The sequence below is a fragment of the Cervus elaphus genome, chromosome 31, assembly GCF_910594005.1.
Source record: "Cervus elaphus chromosome 31, mCerEla1.1, whole genome shotgun sequence".
Taxonomy (NCBI): Eukaryota; Metazoa; Chordata; class Mammalia; order Artiodactyla; family Cervidae; genus Cervus; species Cervus elaphus.
Genome location: NC_057845.1, coordinates 42144747 through 42164899, shown reverse-complemented (window position 1 = coordinate 42164899; position 20153 = coordinate 42144747). Strand labels below are relative to the sequence as shown.

Here is a 20153-nt window from a genome sequence, read left to right as displayed (position 1 = left end):
CCTGGTTAAGGTCAGAGAAAACGGCATACTTGACTGGTCACAGATTACATTTGTGACCATCTCAAGTGGGCATTCAGTCATGTCCAACAACCCAGTTACACTCCCCTAGTAAACTTCCATTTGTACTCTGTAAGATGGCAATCTCATACCTTTCTATCCAACAGCTCTACCTTCCTTCCTACTTTAAACTGTCAGTTTAATCCTCATTTTTCTTGGAAAACAGAATCGCTCAGACAAGAGCTACATCACCTTCCCAATTCCAAACCTCCCTTTGCCTTTACCCGTATTTCCGGTGTTCACTCCTATGTGGATGAGCTGTCCCTGTTCCTCCCGAAAGCCAGCCTCTCCACTCATGCACTCCATTGTCCCTGTCTTTTTTCTCAACAATTTTGCTTCTACAAGTATCCCCTATCTGTCATCATCAGTATTTCCCTCTAATGAATTATCCCTTCAGCATACAAACACATCTACCTAAAAAGCCATGACAACAAAAAGAACCCTTCCTTGAGCCTGTGTCTTCGAGTCATTCCTCTGCTTTCTTTTCTTGCAAAACTCCACTGAAGATTTGCCTCCATTCACTCATGTCCCACGTTCTTCCTCTTTCTATACTTGTCCCTAACAGTGTGACCTCTGTCCAGGACGGCATCTGACACAGTTGACCTCTGAAATACAGCTGTGTCCCTCACTTGGCTTCTAGGACACTGCCCTAGTGGAATTTCAGTGCACTTAAAACTAGTTCTAGTACCATCTCTAAGTAAGACCAGAGGCTTCCTGTGTACTACCTAAAGCAAAAATCAAGGGATAAATCTGATCTTACCTCACTTAGGAAAGTAACAGCTGAAAATTCACAAAATATACATTCAGAAGCTGTCCTTTCCCCTCAAAATTAGCAAGACAGAACTTAATATTTATGCTTTTTTGACTTCGGGATTCCACTTCCAGGTGTCTTTCCTACAGAAATCACCCAAGTGTGCAGAAAATCCCTATAAGCACATGCATTTCTACATTACCCATAGAGGGAAAAAAGCTGGCTATAAAACTAAAGGTCTACAAATAGGGGAAGAGTTAATTAGAGAGGAGAAACAGCAGAACAATATAGTATAATCAGAAATTACACTCAACAAAAAAAAAGTGCTTGTGTTTGTAATTGACTAGACAAAAGTTGATGCAAACAATAAGTGCTGGAGAGGATGTAGAGAAAAGGGAACTGTACCTTTGGTGGGAATGTAAATTGGTACAGCTACTGTGGAGAAGGAGTATGCAGATTACTTAAAAAACTAAAAACAGAACTACCATATAACCCAGCAATCTCACTCCTGGGCGTATACCTGGAGAAAACCATAGTTCAAAAAGAATACATGCACCTCAATGTTCATTGCAGCACTATTTAAAATATCCAGGACATGGAAGCAGCCTAGATGTCCACTGACAGAAACGGATAAAGAAGATGTGGTACATACAGACAGTGGAATATTACTCAGCTGTAAAAGGGAATGAAATAGTGCCCTTTGCAGACATGGATGGACCTAGAGACTATCATACAGACAGAAGTCAGAAAGAAAAATATTGCTTGTATGTAGACTCTGGAAAAAATGGTATAGATGAACTTATATAGGAATAGAGACACAGATAAACTTATAGATGCCAAGGAGAGAGGAGGGATGGGATGAATGGAGAGATCGGGATTGACAGGTATACTCTAGCGGCACGATGTATAGCAGAGATAACTAATGAGCAACCTACCGGACAGGGCAGGCAACGCTACCCAGTGCCCTGTGGGACCTACAGGAGAAGGCGGTCTAAGGAAGGGGTATCGGGACACGTCTAAGTGATTCACTTTGCTATACAGCAGAAACGAACACAACATTATAAAGAAACTATACTCCAATAAAATTAAATTGTATTTGTGTTTGTAAATGCACAAAGAGTCTAGAAGGATATAAAATGCAAAAGAGCTTGGCAGATAATCTGAATTATACAGAGAAAAAAAAGGATGATTTCCTTTTTTAAAAAAATATTCCTTTGTAAAAGCTGTTTAAGCATGTACTATTTCAGAATTTTTTTATTGTGCCTTTTATTTCATGAAAAGGTACAAAATACAAGTTTATTTCTTTGGATTTTTCCCCGTTACAAAAACAAAAGCCTCCTTTCAGCTGAGATATCACATTACACATTTACTCAAGCTTCAAATGAAAAATACAACCTGTCACTGTATGGATCTAAGCTACCTTTTTCCTAGGGAATGTAGACAAACAGGGCTACAAGAGTCGAAGTCAATGAGATTCCTTGTAATTAAAAAGAATTAAAGAATCCTGCTGTCTGCACACAGCCTGCCCGTCAGCGCTACACACCCCCTCCCCCTTCCCCCATCAATACTCTCCTCCCTGCAGAGCAGTGAAGAGGAGGTGATGAGAGGTGGGCCACCTGGACATCTAAAAGGAGACCCCAGAAGGGCCCTGCAAGGGCAGGAAAAACACTGCACTTAAAAGGTTGTTTTCCCTGCAATCTGAACAACATGCAGATAAAATCCACAGATAACCTAATCTCACTAACTCAGATGTGGCCCTCACAAGTCACCTCATGAGTCATGGTTCTCACCCAGTTTCTAAGGCTCCCAGGAACTCCTCTATTCCACCCCAGTCATGTCTTTAGTTTGAAACTGTGTGAAGGAAAATACATACCTCATTTTTGGGAAACACTTTCGGGAAATGAAGCAGTTCATAAGCTGCCATTCTGGTGATGTAAGGATCTAATATTCTGATTTGATAAGGTTTATAGATCAGATTTAAAGCTGGTTCCTTCCAAAAACCATTAGGGTTCTGAAATAAAGTAAGAATATAGAAAATACAACTTGTTGTTGTCTTTCTTTAAAATATTAAAAAAAAAAAAACTGAGGAAAAAAAAAACTGAAGGAAATCAGAAAACAGATCGATTTTGCCAACTTACTATTTTGCCACCTGTCAACAATTCCCACAGCCACTTTAAATCAAGAGGCTTAAAAGCAGTGAGAATCACCGTAGTATTAGGGTCATTGTGATCAGGATCTGAAAAAACAGATTCTGGATAAAAAAGTCGGAAGGTAGTCCTTCTTCCAACTTCCTCTTCATGTCCTAAAACAGGACCATTATTCATTCTGTGGGTAGTAAACACACAAGACATGTAGACCAAGAGCAGTCAGGGTCATTTCCATCACAGTTCTCAGAGATTTCAGAGCCAGACAAACGTTGTCAGCCACGTAGCTGGGCCCTAAAGCCATGTGGCAATCCATCAAGTCTTTCACAGCCAAGGAAATAACTCCCTTTCCTGAAACAGCTGCTTGATCAAAGGCAGAAACATTTGTGTTTGAAAATTAACTGTGGGGCCACCAATAGTTCCTTCTTACCTCCAGAAAAACTGAAGACACAATGAAACAAATGGGAACATAAAACCCCAGAATACTCAAAACAGACCTTGGATGTCATCTCGATAAAACCCCGTGTGCTTGTAGATAAGGGCCCTGACATCCATAGAGATAAAGTTACTTGCCCAAGGTTACACCATCATGGAGCACGCGGATGTGTGCCTAAGTGACTAACAGGCAAGAGTCAAGCTGATTTGAAGACCCATCAAAATTGACGCGCTCTGAAGTAAAGAAACAACAAAACTGCTATATTTATACCTAGGCATAACCAAGAGTAACTATTGCTGGGATGAACGAAAGAACCACAAATGATCCAGTGTTGGATTTGCGGATGCTCAAAATAAGCCAAGGTTAGACGTGCACTATTTATGCACACACCATGAAGGTGTGCTATGAAAAGGAATGCTTTGTTGCCAAAATAGTGTCCCCTAGGAGACAAATACTGTTTGACCCTCTGGCACTGTGTAATATAAAGCAGCCTTAATAACACCTGAAATGACTTTCATAATGTCTTGCCAGGGGCATTTTCCCACAAGGGCCCGGTGTGGTTCTAGGGACCAGATTTTACACCATTACAAAGAAATCTGTGAGTGCTTGAACATTGTTTTGTGGATAAATCTTCACAGCTTCCTTAAAATGGATAACCGCCAGAAAATGCAGTGACCACACTGTGCAGAAACCCTTGGCAACTTGTAACCCAGCAAAATGCCCAAGCACTGCCAGGCCATCCTAATGCACTGCCCAGCAGGAAGTTTCCCCACTCTTCAGAAGACTGTTCACAGCCATTCCCAACACATACACACTTCATGACCCACTACTAGGTCTATGGGACTCTCGGTAGCTGTGACCACAACCCCAACTTTCCCTTCCCCTGCAGAGATAACCACGCTGTGCTCCGGGCCCCGTGCCCTCTCTCGTTACCATACCAATCTCTTTATTCATGTCCATCTGTTTACTAAGGTTTTAGAATCTCCTATCTTTATAAAAGGAAACAAAACAGAAAATCTCCTTTAGGAGTCCAGAATTATCTCCAGTGACCATCTTATGTCTCAACTCCACAGTGAAATTTCTCCAAAGAGTGGTTTATACTAGTTTACTAGTTTCTCTGCTTTCTTACCTGTTATTCCCTCAAACCGCTCCACTTGCCCAAGGTTACACCATCATGGAGCCTCCAAGTCTTCTGTCAAGAGTATCAGTGAGTTTCAACTTGCCAGTCCAATGTGAACTCTGTCCCCATCTTACAGGACCTCTCACCAGCATCTGTCATGGTTGAAACCTCCCTGTCTTACAACATTGTGCTGGCTTGGCGTTTATAATCACCTTTTCCTGACTTTCTTCCTACTTCGGGGGCAGATCCTCTCCTTTACTCCTTTCTCTTTGCACAACCTTTAACTTTTAAGTACTTCAAAGCTCAGGCCTGAGCCCTCTTTGTCTGCTCCTGGGAAATCTTACCCAGTCCATGGTCTAAATACAACTTATAAGATTTAACCTCTTTATCTAACTGCCTACTTGATTTATATACTATAAATCTAATAAGCATCTCAAACGTGGTATGTTCATACCAAAATCTTGATTCTCCCCTAAACCTATTCCTACCCTAGTCTTCCCCAACTCAATGAATGGTATCACTATCCAGCCAGCCTATTAAGCCGAAAACCTGGAAGTATCCTGTATTCCTTTATTCCCACCTCTGCTCACATCTAATAAAAAGCAGATCCTGATAACTGTAACTCTAATACATGCCTCAGTCTAGTCCCTTATCTCGGTCCCTGCCCTGACAATCCTACTGCAAGCCACCATTCCCTACCCAAATGCAGCAGCCTGACTGGACTCTTCATTTCCACCCTTGCCCTTCATGTTTTATTGTCCATACCAGCACCAGGGTATTTTAAAGATAAAACCAGGGCTTCCCTGGTGGTCCAGTGGTTAAGAATCTGCCTGCCAATGCAGCGGACACGGGTTTGGTCCCTGCTCTGGGAAGATCCCACATGCCATGAGGCAACTAAGCCCACGCATCCCAACTGCTGAACCCGCACACTTCAGAGCCTGTGCTCCACAACAAGAGAAGCCGTCTCAACGAGAAACCCGTGCAGCGCAGCTAGAGGGTAGCCCCTGCTCACTGCAACTAGAGAAAGCCTGCGTGAAGCAACAAGGACCCAGTGCAGTCATAAATTTTTTTTCAAAAAAGACATAACCAGATAGAGTTGCATTCTCGCTGAATGATTTTCAAAACTTTTCTGTTACACTTAAAACACGAGCCCAAATCCTAGTTGACAAAATCCTACAAAGCCCACTCCTTAACAACATCTTCAGCTGCCGACTGCACCCCTCTCCCAGTCTGCTGCCCTCCAACCTCACTGGGTTTCTTTTCTGCTGCTCTCAAACCCAGCATCATACCTTCCGGAGGACCTTCAGTCAACATTTTCTCTGCCTGCATTGCTCTTCCCTAGTCTTCATATGGCCAGTACTGTGTGGTCACTTAGGTCCAGTTTAAGATGTCTCTGCCTTAGCATTGCCATCCATTCAAAACCAGCCATTCATTCTTGATGATTTAATTATTTTGATTGTTTACCTGACATTTATTATATTTCTTTTCTTAATTTTCTTCTTCCCATTAGAATGTAAGCTCCACAGAGAGAGACAGAACATTATTCTTATTCACTGCAATAGCCCCCTGGGGCTAGAACTGTGCCCAGAATGTTCAGGGGATTTCATAAAATATTCACTAAATGAATGACCCGAAATCTACTCCGAAGTCTACTCCAGCCAACAACTTGAGTAATATGTAACGTACTTAAACATACTAAAGCAACTCCACTTCCTTTTAAAAATCGTCATACTAAAGCAGGAAACTATGTTCTTTTAAAACAGTTCCATGTTAGCAAATAGAAAACATATTTACCTTATTATTATATCATATGAGTCAATTTTTTCTCCTAATGTCTTATTCTTCAAAATTCCTCCATTACCAACCACCACACACTTCTTACACGGCACACTGTTGAACAAATAGACAAGTGAAGATTGAGACATCTTTTACAAAACTGGCTGATTCCAACAACTTGTTCATACTTTGAGGAACCCAGAAAAAAGAATCAATTGTAACTCACAGGTCTAGGGATATAGTAAGACTCAAGAAATCATGTTCCATAGGAACTATATCATTGTTAGCAACTATTAATGCTTATCAGTTCATATACATCCCCTCATTATGCTTCTCATAACCACCCATGGAGATAAGTAAGCCTGATATTTCAATTTTACAGAAGAAAAGATATTAAAAAATGTTTAGGTAACATTTCAAAGTCATACTGCAAAGAGGTAGAACTAGGATTGAGTCCAGACCTCGACTACAAAGATACCCCTCAACATAAAGATTCTCCATGTTAATATTAATACAAGTGGGTTCTATACTAGATGTGTATGTATTTTCCATCAGTGTTAGCCATTCCCCTGAGATTCCAGCTTTGAATTATGGCTATGCATTATAAGTGTCGAGACAGACAGTATAGAACCTGGTGGGCAAAGTGCGGCTTCTTTGTACCTGCCCATGCTCACTTCAATTCCCCAAACAGGTACTGATCCTTAAAGTTTAGCCAGTATACAAACGAAAAGTTTACTCTGTATTCCTGCCAAAGAGCTTTAAAGTAGGACATGAAGTGGAACTTCCTGTTGCTGGCCGGAATCAGGCTCAGCCAGTGAATTATCTATTGTTCAGCTCTCAGCCAACAGGACCTGGCCTTCAACATAATAAAGGCCATATATGACAAACCCACAGCAAATGTCATTCTCAATGGTAGAAAGGAAAAACTGAAAACACTTCCTCTAGGATCAGGAACAAGACAAGGATGTCCACACAAAGCTATTTAATATAGCTTTGAAAGTCCTAGCCACAGAAATCAGAGAAGAAAAAGAAATAAAAGGAATGTAAATTGAAAAAGAAGTAAAACTTTCACTGCTTACAGATGACATGACACTATACATAGAAAGTCCTAAAGATCTACCAAAAAACTACTAGAGCTCATTAATGAATTTGATCAAGTTGAAAGATACAAGATTAACATGCAGAAAATCTCTTGCATTTCTATACACTAACAATGAAAGATGAGAAAAGAGACATTAAAGGAAAAAATTCCATTTACCATCACATCAAAAAGAATAAATTACCTAGGAATAAACCTACCTAAGGAAATAAAGACCTGTACCCAGAAAACTACAAGATTCCGAAAAAGGAAACCAAAGATGACACACACAGATGGATATGCCATGTTCTTGGATTGGAAGAATCAATATTGTGAAAATGCCTATGCTACCCAAAGTAATCTATAGATTCAACGCAGTCCCTATCAAATTACCAATAGCATTTTTCACAGAATTATGACAAAATTTTTTTACAATTTGTATGGAAACATAAAAGACCTTGAATAGCTAAAGCCATCTTTTTAAAAAATATATTTATTTTAATTGGAGGGTAATTACAATATTTTGATGGTTGTTGCCATATATCAACATGAATCAGCCATGGATATACATGTGGCCTCTATCCTGCGCTCCCCTCCCCCCTCCCTCCCCAGCCTATCCCGCTGGGTTGTCCCAGAGCACTGGCTTTGGGTACCCTGCTTTATGCATCAAACTTGCACTGGTCATGCATTTTACATATGTTAATATACATGTTTCAATGCTATTCTCTCAGGCCATCCCACTCTCACCTTCCCCCACAGAATCCAAAAGTCTGTTCTTTATATCTGTGTCTCTTTTGCTGCCTTGCATGTTGGATCAGCATTATCGTCTTTCTAAATTCCATATATATGCATTAATATACAATATTTGTTTTTCTCTTTTTTACTTATTTCACTCTGTATAGGCTCCAGTTTCATCCACCTCATTAGAACTGACTCAAATGCATTCCTTCTTACCACTGAGTAATACTCCATTGTATATATGCACCACAACTTCCTTATCCACTCATCTGCCAATGGACATCTAGGTTGCTTCCATGTACCAGCTATAGTAAACAGTACCACAGTGAACATTGGAGTACATGTGTCTCTTTCAATTCTGGTTTCCTCGGGGTATATGTCCAGGGATGGGATTGCTGGGTCACATGGCAGTACTATTCTCAGCTTTTTAAGGAATCTCCACACTGTTCTCCATAGTGGCTGTACCAGTTTGCATTCCCACCAACAGTGTAAGAATGTTCCCTTTTCTCCACATCCTCTCCAGCATTTATTGATTGTAGACTTTTTGATGACAGCCATTCTGACCAGCATGAAAACTGTGGTTCTGATTTGCATTTCTCTAATAATGAGTGATGTTGAGCATCTTTTCATGTGCTTTTCATGTGGAGGTTGATTCCTCCAGTTTCATTCTTTTTTCTCAAGATAGCCAAAGCAATATTGAGAAAGAAAAACAAGAGCTGCAGAAATCAGGCTTCCTGACTTCAGACTATACTAAAAAGCTACAGTAACCAAAAAATCAAAACAGTATGGTATTGGCACAAAAACAGAAATATAGGCCAATGAAACAGTATAGAAGGCCCAGAGATAAACCCACGCACCTATAGTCAGCTAATCTATCACAAAGAAGAAATAAGCGGTATAGAGAAAACAGGACAGCTACATGTAAGATAATAAAATTAGAACATTTCCTAACACCATACATAAAAATAAACTCAAAATGGATTAAAGACCTAATTGTAAGGCCCAGTACTATAAAATTTTTAGAGGAAAAGATAGGCAAAGCACTCACTGACATAAATCACAGCAATATCTTTTTTGATCCACCTCCTAAAGTAATGAAAACAAAAACAAACAAACGGGACCTAATTAAAATTTAAAGCTTTTGCACAGCAAATAAACCGTGAAGAAAACAAAAAGAAGGATTAATCTCCAAAATACACAAACAGTTCATGCAACCCAATATCAAAAAACAAACAAACAAAAAAACCAATCAAACAATGGGCAAAAGACTTAAACAGACATTTCTCCAAAGAGGACATACAGATAGCAAACAGTCACATGAGATACTAAACATCACTAATTATTAGAGAAAGGATCAGAGCGACGATGAGGAATCACCTCATGCCAGCCACAATGGCCATCATCAAAATATCTACAAACAACGAATGCTGGAGAGGATATGGACAAAAGGGAACCCTCTTACTCTGTTGGTGGGAATGTAAATTGGTACATACTATGGAGAATAGTATGGCGGTTTCTTAAAAACTAAAAATAGAGCTACTGTTATGATTCAGCAACCCCACTCTTAGGCATATATCTGGAGAAAACCATAATTTGAAAAGATACATGCAGCCCAATGTTCACTGCAGCACCATTTACAAGAGCCAGGATATGGAAGCAACTTAAATGTCCATCAACAGCGAAATGGATGAAGACAATATGGTGCATACATACAATGGAATTTTAATCAACCAAAAAAAAAAAAAGAAATAATTTCATTTGTGGCAACAGGGAGGGACCTAGAAATTGTCTCTGAGTGAAGTAAGTCGCTGTAAGACAAATATCAGATGACAGCACTCATATATGGAATCTAAAGAAACGGTACAAATGAACCTATTTATAAAACAGAAATAGAGACACAGATGTAGAAAACAATCTATGGACAGAAGGGGGAAATACTGGAAGCAAAAGAGTCAGACATGACTTAGAGACTGACCACCACCAACGTATAACCACTAAGGGCGTCCTGTATAGTACAGGGAACTCTATTCAACACCCTGCAATGACCTATACGGGAGCAGAATCTAAGAACAGAGGATATCTGGTAAACAGATTCAACTCACAACATGGTCAATCAAGTACACTCCAGTAAAAACTAATTAAAAACAAACCAACAGACAAAAAAAACATGGCCTGGCCCAATCCAGCTCCAAGCGCTCACCACCACTCAGCTAGGCCTAGAGAAATAACAAAAGATAACGTCCTTCTTCTCCCAGGGGCAAAGCTACAGAGGGTAAGGCTGTTGAGATTGTCCTTGCAGGGCCCTCATGATGTGGAAACAGGAGGAAAAAACTGTTTCTCTAAGAACCATGAGATCAGCAGACCAGATGAACTCCAGATCCTAAGGGCTTTAGGAAACTAATGAGCAGCAAAGCTGCACAGAATTCTTAAGCATAGAGAACACAGAAGTACAGGATCTACTGAAAGGCGCCAGGCATTGGCCCTGTTGGGTTAAGAAGAGACAAGACACACATTCCTATACATGTGAATGTACTGTTTTAATTTAGAATTTGTTTAGTTCATCTATTTATATTTGATGGTTTTACAACCTTAAACTTTCTAGAGATGTTTCTTTTCTAAATCTGCTTGCCTTTAACTACGAAAGTAACATTTCTAGTTGCTCTAATATACAAGTTTGACATAAACCCCAATCCCAGGAAACTACTCTGTCCACCACGCTCTGCAGCCAGGTGGCCTGGGAGAAGATGGGATTGCTCGCTGGTCAACCCTGTCCTCCCTGGGTCTGTGACCCTGACCATCCTCCCCAGCAGATCTAGCCCATGAGGGCTCCATGGCAGGGAGCAGCTCCTACACTCATAGCTCGTATGGCTTTTCCTCCCATAACCTCAGGGCCAGTAATGCAAGTGAGACGCTGAAACTCCAGACACTGGCTTCACCTCCCCATGAGAACCCTAAGCAAGGCTGGGCACCAGGGAGGGAGTAGCTAGGAACGGACAGGATGGGAATAACAGCTCTGTTCCCTCGAGGTCACCTCTGTGGAGGTGAAGGAAGAATATCTATCATTTACGGCATCTAGACTAACCCTCTTTCCTTCAAAGAAGGCTGCAGGCCACTCCCTTCCCCAGTCATTTCTTCTACCCAGTCTTCTCAGCCTCTTCCCACTTGGGAAAAATGGAAAGAAATCATGGACACTGCCTCACCCAAGAGAACTCCAGTTCCAAAGACGCTTTATACTGCCAAGGTCACACATTTTAGAAATCTCACTGTTTTCTTCTCTGTTGGCTTGGCAGAGGGCAGGTGAGATGGGCAAGGTCCTTCACCATGGGAAAAGTTTACTGATGTCTTTAAAAGCAAACCTTATCAATGGAATTTTCCTTTTTCTCCCAGCAAGGGATACAGCAAAGATCCACACTTTTTTTTTTCCCCGGAATATTGTATCATATCTAACACTAGAAACTTCTTTAGGGATATGCCTAAGACTACTCTTTGGCAATAACACCTTCTCTGCAGCAGAGACTGACAATGCCCCCGTGATGCTAGGAAATGCATGATGAACAGATACGGTCTGACCCACCCACCTCGTTACTCTCTGCTCCCCTCTCTCCCCAGAAGGGACCCTCATGTTACCAAAGGAGTGATTCACCCTCCCCGTGGCTTCATCCCCTGGCCTGGGCTCCTGGCCTCCCTTGTTTCCGTGGCATGAAATCAATAATTTTCAGTGTTCGTTGGGTGACTCTATAACTTTACGCTATTTAATTAACACAGGCGTCCCAGGTTGTGCGGGTGGTTAAAAAATCCACCTGCCAGTGCAGGAGATGCAAGAGATGGTGGTTAAATCCCTGGGTCAGGAAGATTCTGGAGGAGGAAATGGCAACCCACTCCAGTATTCTTGCCTGGAGAATCCCATGGCCAGAGGAGCCTGGCAGGCTGCAGGCACAAACAGCTGCAGTGACCTGTGAATCCCTAAAGGGCAAGAACAGTATCATTTATATTTCTGCATCTGCTAATCTGGAATTTCCTGATTCACAAGTTGTACATTTTAGAAACTGCTTCGGTTGTCACTTTGTGACTTTGTATCTGGAGAAATCTGTTCTTCCTTCCTCTATCCTGAAAACAGAGGGATCCATGTACCTCAAATTGCTTACCCAGAAAACAAAATAATTCCCGACTGCCTGAACCTATTAATGAAAAATCTAGAAAACTGCTGAGATAGTAATGGTAAGAGCTTACACTTCCTGTAGGTAAAAGACATATTTCTCAATCAGTCAGGGAAATCCAGAAAAGTTACTAACTTAGGCAGTAAAACATCAGCAATCAATATAGGGGAAGTAAATCTGAAGTAAATTTGTCCACTTCCAATGATCTATGATCTGTCTTTTCTGAATCCTTTACGATATTCATTTGTCCCTTCAGCAGCATCATATAGGTGAAAATGTATCATTCCATCTTGAAAGTAACAATCTTTGGCAGATCCCACTTGTCACATTCCCATTACCCCTGTGCCTGCTGGCAGAGCCTTGCTTTCACAAGCTTAACAGTGGTGAGTATTTTCTTGTGCCAAGGTTGGTTTAGATGTGGCCATGTGACCCATCCTTGGGCAATCAGATATTAGGGAAACCCTTTACCCTCAGGAAGAGAAAGGTTTGAAAAGAACACTTTTGTTTTAGCCATCCCTTCCTTTCTGCTTAGATATTGACACATGATGACAAGGTTAGGGCAGCTTCACACCTGAGGGGGAAAGACAGAGAGACCCACCAAGAGCTGCCCTGACATCACTGAGCCACTAATTCAATCCTGTAACCAGAGCCAGTCCACACAGATGTAAGGTGGTACACAGTCCAAATACAAAGGTACCATCCAGACAACTACATGTGCACATCAGCACCCCCTGGGTTTGTGCAATCCAGTCTGTGCAGCCATACGTGGCTGCCCTATGAGCCGGATCCACAAATCTGCGGATGTAAACCCATACATCTTTAGATGTGGGATATAATAAACATCCGCTGACTTCAGATCACTCTCAGGAAGAGTGTCACCTGTAGCCTGCAGATTCTAAAACCCTGGGCAATGGACCGGAGTGGGGGGCTCACTGCTAACTCTGGCTCCCCCAGGCAGCATCTCTGGGACCCTGGTCATGTGACCGAACCTCTTGGGTCTCCGTATGCCCTTTTATGAAGTAAGGACATCACTGAGGTCTGCATGCACGTTTAATCTCTAGTTGAGTCCAACTCTTCGTGACCCCATGGATGTAGCCCACCAGACTTCTCTATCCATGGAGTTTTCCAGGCAAGAATACTGGAGTGGGTTGCCATTTCCTCCTCCAAGGGATCTTCCCTATCCAGGGATTGAACCCACATCTTCTGCACCTCCTGCACTGGTAGGCGGATTCTTTACCTCTAGTGCACCAGGGAAGCCCCCTTACTGAGGTCTGGAATGTTGCTGATCGATGCTGCATGGAGCCATTTCCCCCAGCATGTGTACCATGGTTTCTGTATCTCTCTCTATCCAACATCCGACCACAGTAGCTGCTATAAAACACACTTATGTTTCTCTTTGCCATGTATGGTTCACTTTGTTAAAGCAGAATATCAACCTCCCCTCAGCCTCAAGTCTTCCTCCTGGCTGAAAATGCTGCCATGTAAAGATACTGTGCGACTGGAAGGTGTCCAGAGCAGTGAAGCAGACACTGATATTTCTTATAGAGCTTGGGCTATTTTTTTTTTAAATAAAGACACTGCTGACATCTTAAGTTGTCAAAGGCCATGCTCCTGTACTGGCTGACTGCCAATCTAACCCAGCTCTGCTGATGCTGACATAATGCATTCTGCCTGAGTGAGCAACGAGGCAACTTTCCCAAATCCCCCATCCATTTAACAAGCAACTGACTTAACACAGTGCTTCCATTAAGTGAGATACTTATGTTGAATTACTCTATAACCACCTGTGTAGGACTTGGGCACTCTTTACAGAATCTGGCATGGTTGCAGAATGCCACAGTGATGGTTGGGAGTGGAGAGCTGGCTCATGTATTTTAAGTGAGGGCTAAGAGTCTGTGATTCGGGGTTTCCACTGCTCTGGCTGCGGAAGCAGGCACTCCCACTGAGGAAAAGGGAACAGCCCTCAGGGCCAGGGTTCAAGCGGGTGCTAAAGCACTCCACGGACAGCCAGGAAGGATCAGGACCACATTACATGGGCACATTCTAAATACCGCTTCTCTGTGATGCAATTCCCTTAAAATATCTTCAATCACTGACATTTATGAAAATATAAATATATAAATATATGTTTATATATATGGCCACCCTGCACAAGCTGTGCCTTGGAGAATAATGAGGAATGTGAGTCCTGAGAAAGCAAGTAACAGCACAGGGCAAACATGGCAAGAGAACTAGGGTGTGCTATTCCGAAACATCCATTCTAATTGGGTCATCGCTGTGCCCTCTGAACAAAGCAACTGGAAAGGAAACTAGAGGATACCTCAACCCTCCCCCCTCCTTTTTAAAACTGTTTTTTTTTTTTAATTGAAATGTAATTTGCATGCCATAAAATTCACCTTTTGAAATAATAAAATTCAGCAGGTTTTTAGCAATTTCACAGAGCTGTGCCACAATCACCATTATCCAACCCAGGACATTTTCATCTCCCCAAAGAGACATCCCAGAGCCGGTAGGGGTCACTCCACTGCCCCCCTCACCCCTGTCTGTGGCTCAACTAATCTACTTTCCATCTACAACTGATCTGTTTATTCTGGCCATTTTCTGGACAGTAGACATGTTGACATGCTCTTGAGCTCGGTCATGTCCAGCTCTTTGCAACCCCGTGGACTGTAGCCTGTCAGGCTCCTCTGTCCATGGGATGTTCCAGGCAAGAATACTGGAGTGGGCTGCCATTTCCTATTCAGCGGATCTTCCCAACCCAGGGATCAAACCCTTGTCTCTTTGCATCTCCTGTATTGGCAGGCGGATTCTTCACCACGGCACCACCTGGAAATGGTACTCATGTACAGTAAATGGAGTCTTACAAATATGTGGTCTTTTGTGACTGATTTCCTTCATTGAACTGAGCAAAATGTTCTCAAGGTTCATTCGCACTATAGCATGAATCAGTACTACACTGCTTGTTATGACTGAATTACATTCCATCATGTGGATGTACATTTAATTTATCCATTCAGCAGAGGCTGAACATTTTGACTGTTTCCACGCTGGGGCTATTATGAACGATGCTGCTATGAACATTCATGTACAAGTTTCAGGTGGTCATCTGTTTTCAATTTAAGCTTTCTATTTTGAAATAATTCTAGACTCACAGGAAGTTGCAAAAATAGTGCTGAGAAGTCCTGTGTACCCTTTACCCACTTTCTCCCAGTGGTTACACTGACTTAACTATTGCATGATGGCCACCCTCACTTAACTATTAACTAGCAAAACTGATTCTGGTTTAATGTGCATATGCAGTTCTGCCTCCTCTTTTACAAGAAACCAAGGTTCAGAAATTCAGAAATCTGCCCAAGATCACAAAACAGTTACAACTGACCTGCTGGCTTTAGCAATTTTTCACTATGCTGTCTCCTCTGTTTTAGATGGCCCATGCCCACTGCCTGCCCTCCCCTCTCCCTCACAAAAGAATAAAACAATCTAACCTATCCTGTTCTGTCCTTATCATCACTGCTCTGCTGCCGAGGTTCTAGTCAGACAGCTAGTTTGACTAGCTGACATAAAAGGAGGAACATGAAAAAAGAAAACAAACACAAAAGGTTACTCTAATAATTGTTTTAAAATGGTTTGCCTTTTTGGAACTAGCTAGAGGTGGTGGCTGCATAATATTGTGACTACTAAATGCCACTGAACTGTTCTCTTTAAAATGGTTAGTTTATCTTCTGTAAATTACATCTGAAGGAAAAAAAAATGGTTTCTCAACACTTCTTTGAGACTGTTTTTTTTCTTTCCCACATTTAGGATCCTTTGGCTGGAGGTGAAATTACAGAGAAGGCCAACTGATACTGTGCATGATCTTCAGGATGACAGCTGAGAAAACTTTTTCAGTAGTATCTATTCAGAGAAGATTCTATCCAGATCATTTATCTTTAAGAGGAAAAAATTTGAATATAGTTCTATTTCAATGAATCTACACATGCAACATCAGTTCAGACACTCAGTTGTGTCCAACTCTTTGCAATTCCATGGACTACAGCACACCAGGCTTCCCTGTCCATCACCAACTCCCAGAGCTTGCTCAAACTCATGTCCATCACGTCAGGGATGACATCCAATCATCTCATCCCCTGTCATCCCCTTCTCCTCCTGCCTTCAATCTTTCCCAGCATCAGGGTCTTTTCCAATGAGTCAGTTCTTTGCATCAGGTGGCCAAAGTATTGGACTTTCAGCTTCAGCATCAGTCCTTCCAATGAATATTCAGGACTGATTTCCTTTAGGATGGACTAGTTGGATCTCCTTGCAGTCCAAGGGACTCGCAAGAATCTTCTCCAACACCACAGTTCAAAAGCATCAATTCTTCAGTGCTCAGCTTTCTTTATAGTCCAACTCTCACATCCACACATGACTAATGGAAAAACCAAAGCTTTGACTAGATGGACTTTTGTCAGCAAAGTAATATCTCTGCTTTTTAATATGCTGTCTAGGTTGGTCATAGCTTTTCTTCCAAGGAACAAGCATCTTTTAATTTCATGGCTACAGTCACCAAGTGAAGTGATTTTGGAGCCCCAAAAAACAAAGTCATTCACTTTTCCACTGTTTCCCGATTTATTTACTATGAAGTGATGAGACCAGATGCCATGGTCTTAGTTTTCTGAATGTTGAGTTTTAAGCTAGCTTTGTCTGTCTCCTCTTTCACTGTTATCAAGAGGTGCTTTAGTTCTTCTTCACATTCTGCAAAACGCACTGGTCACAAAAAACACCCTCTTCCAACAACACAAGAGACTACTCTACACGTGAACATTACCAAATGGTCAATACCGAAATCAGATTGATTATATTCTTTGCAGCCAGATATGGAGAAGCTCCTTACAGTCAGCAAAAACAAGACCGGGAGCTGACTGGGGCTCAGATCATGAACTCTTTATTGCAAAATTCAGACTTAAATTGAAGAGAAAACCACTAGACCATTCAGGTATGACTTCAATCAAATCCCTTGTGATTATATACATATAACATAGAGATGTTTTAGTTTAACCCTATGAAAGTATTAAAAAATAGTTTGAGGTCAGGACTTCCCTGGTGGTCCAGTGGTTAAGAATCTGCCTTGAAATGCAGGGGACACAGGTTCAATTACCTGGTCAAGGGAACTAAGATCCCACATGCCATGGAGCAACTAAGCATGAATGCTACAATCACTAAGCCCACTCTCTGGAGCCCCGAACTACAACCAGAGAGCTTGTGCACCACAACAGAAGATCCTGCATGATGCAAGAAGACCTCACATGCTGCAACTAAGACCCAATGCAGTCTTAAGTATTTTTTTTTAATGGTTTGAGGTTAAGGATAAAGCAAAAGCCACATTAAATAATGGTGGGGGGTTGCTTACAGCCCTGGAAATTCTAAAGAATATATCAAACAGAATTCACAGTTACAGTGTTTTCTTTTCCTTACCTCTTCAGATGATGCTCAATCTAAGACATTCATTGTGGAGTCTTCTGTTTTTTCTCTGCTTGTTAAAATGCAGAGGGAGGAAATAGAGAGGAGTGCAAGTCTAGAGACCTGCTAACCTCTAATGGACCTCAGTCCTCTCATCTTCATGAGGGAACTGGACTAGTGATCCCCATCCTTCCTGCCTCTGACCCACTCTGTGACTTTACCATGCTTTTGGGTCTGGCTCCCAGTCCACAGGCTTCCCAGGGGGCACTAGTGGTAAAGAACCCACTTGCTAGAGCAGGAGATGCAAGAGACACAGGTTCGATCCCTGGGTGGGAAAGATCCCCTGGAAGAAGGCATGACCACCCACTCCAGTATTCTTGCCTGGAGAATCCCCATGGACAGAGGAGCCTGGTGGGCTCCAGTCCACGGGGCTGCAAAGTCAGACAGGACTGAGGTGACTTATCACAGCACAGACCCAGTCCACGCAACTGAACAGGAACGGGAGCTCAGGTAACCGGGATTCTTTAGGGAATGGTTCAGAAGCCTCAACCTTCACCCCATCCCAACCTGCTGGACCACTGCTCAGGAGAGAAACCCAGAAGGAATATAGAGGGAAAAGTCTAAGATTACTAACCTTCCATTAAAAACACATACCTCAAGGATCGAACCAAGAAGAAGATATAACAATTACAAATATTTATGCACCCAACAATAGGAGAACCTCAATACATATGACAAATGCTAATAACCATAAAAGGAGACATCAACAGTGACACAATAATAGTGAAGGACTTTAGCACCCCCCTTACACCAATGGACAGATCATCCATACAAAATAAATAAGGAAATACAAGCTTTAAGAAACTCAAGACCAGATAGATTTAATTGATAATTTTGGACATTCCACCCAAAAGCGGTGAATACACTTCTTCTCTAGTACCATGGAACATTCTCCAGGATAGACTATATCTTGGGTCGCAAATCAAGTCTCAGAAGATTTAATAAAACTGAAACAGTATCAAGCATCTTTTCTGACCACAATGCTATGAGACAGAAATTAATCAAAGGAACAAAACTATAAAAAATACAAAAACATGGAGGCTAAACAATGCACTGCTAAATAACCAAGTGATTACTACAGAAATTAAAGAGGAAATAAAAATACATAGAAATAAATGACAACAAAAACAATGACCAAAAACCTATGGGACACAGCAAAAACAGTTCTAATTTACAGCAATTCAATCCTTAAGAAACAAGAAAACTCTCACATAAACAATCTAATCTTACACCTAAAGTGACTAGAGAAAGAACAAAGAAAACCCAAAGTTAGTAAAAAGCAATGAAATCATAAAGATCATAGCAGAAATAAATGAAGTAGAAATGAAGAAAACAACAGCATCAATAAGAGTTGTTTCTTATTAAAAAAAAATTTGATAAACCTTAGCCAGACTCAAGAAAAGGGAGAGGACTCAATAAAGTTAGAAATGAAAAAGGTGAAATCACTACTGACACTGTAGAAATACAAAGGATCATAACTGACTACTTCAAGCAACCATATGCCTATAAAATGGACAAACTGGAAGAAATAGACAAATTCTTAGAAAGGGATAACCTTCCAAGGCTGAACCAGGAAGAATTAGAAAATATAAACAGACCAATCACAAGTAATGCAATTGAAACAAATTAAAAATCTTCCAACAAACAAAAGTCCAGAACCAGATGGCTTCACAGGTGAATTCTATCAAATATTTCAAGTAGAGCTAACACCTATCCTTCTAAAACCTTCCCCAAAAACTGCAGAGGGAAGAACACTCCCAAATTTGTTCTATGAGACCACCACCCTGATACCTAAACCAGACAAAGCTATCACAAAAAAAGAAAATTATAGACCAATATCACTGATGAACAAAGACGCAAAAATCCTCAACAAAAAACCAGCAAACAAAATCCAACAACACATTAAAATGATCATACACTATGATCAAGTGGGATTTATCACAGTAATACAAGGATTCTTCAAAATACACAAAATCATGATATACCATATTAACAAATTAGAGAATAAAAATTATATGATCATCTCAACAGATACAGAAAAAGCTTTTGACAAAATTCAACACCCATTTCTGATTTAAAAAAAAAAACTCCAGAAAAACGGGCATATAGGGAACCTATATAATAAAGGCAACATAATAAAGGCAATATATGATAAGCCCAGGGTTCCCAGGTGGTGCTATGTCAGGAAGCATTTAACAGGAGGCTTCCTGTGTGCTGTTTTGGAGCTGTCATGAATCCTCTGTTATTAATTCCTGAATATCCAGAAATTGAGAGGAGAGGCAAGCCTCTCCCAGGACTGAGGAATACATGCATTTCCTTCATTAGTTTTTCCATACAGTGAAAAGTAACTACTTACAACCCTCTTTTGATATGGATCGCCTTTTGGCCTTATGGCTGCTA

General features: G+C 41.2%; 1 protein-coding gene across 8 annotated transcripts in view; it reads right to left on the bottom strand.

The window, feature by feature from the left end:
- ST3GAL6 (ST3 beta-galactoside alpha-2,3-sialyltransferase 6) overlaps positions 1–20153 on the bottom strand; it is a 90105-nt gene that overhangs the window by 4416 nt on the left and 65536 nt on the right. For all 8 annotated transcript variants that reach the window (XM_043892575.1, XM_043892579.1, XM_043892576.1 and 5 more), the window contains 3 exons: positions 6303–6398; positions 2947–3133; positions 2682–2819 (listed from right to left, as the gene is read on the bottom strand). In XM_043892575.1, the coding sequence (XP_043748510.1) occupies positions 2682–2819; positions 2947–3133; positions 6303–6398 (421 nt within the window). The remainder of the gene's footprint in view (positions 1–2681; positions 2820–2946; positions 3134–6302; positions 6399–20153) is intronic.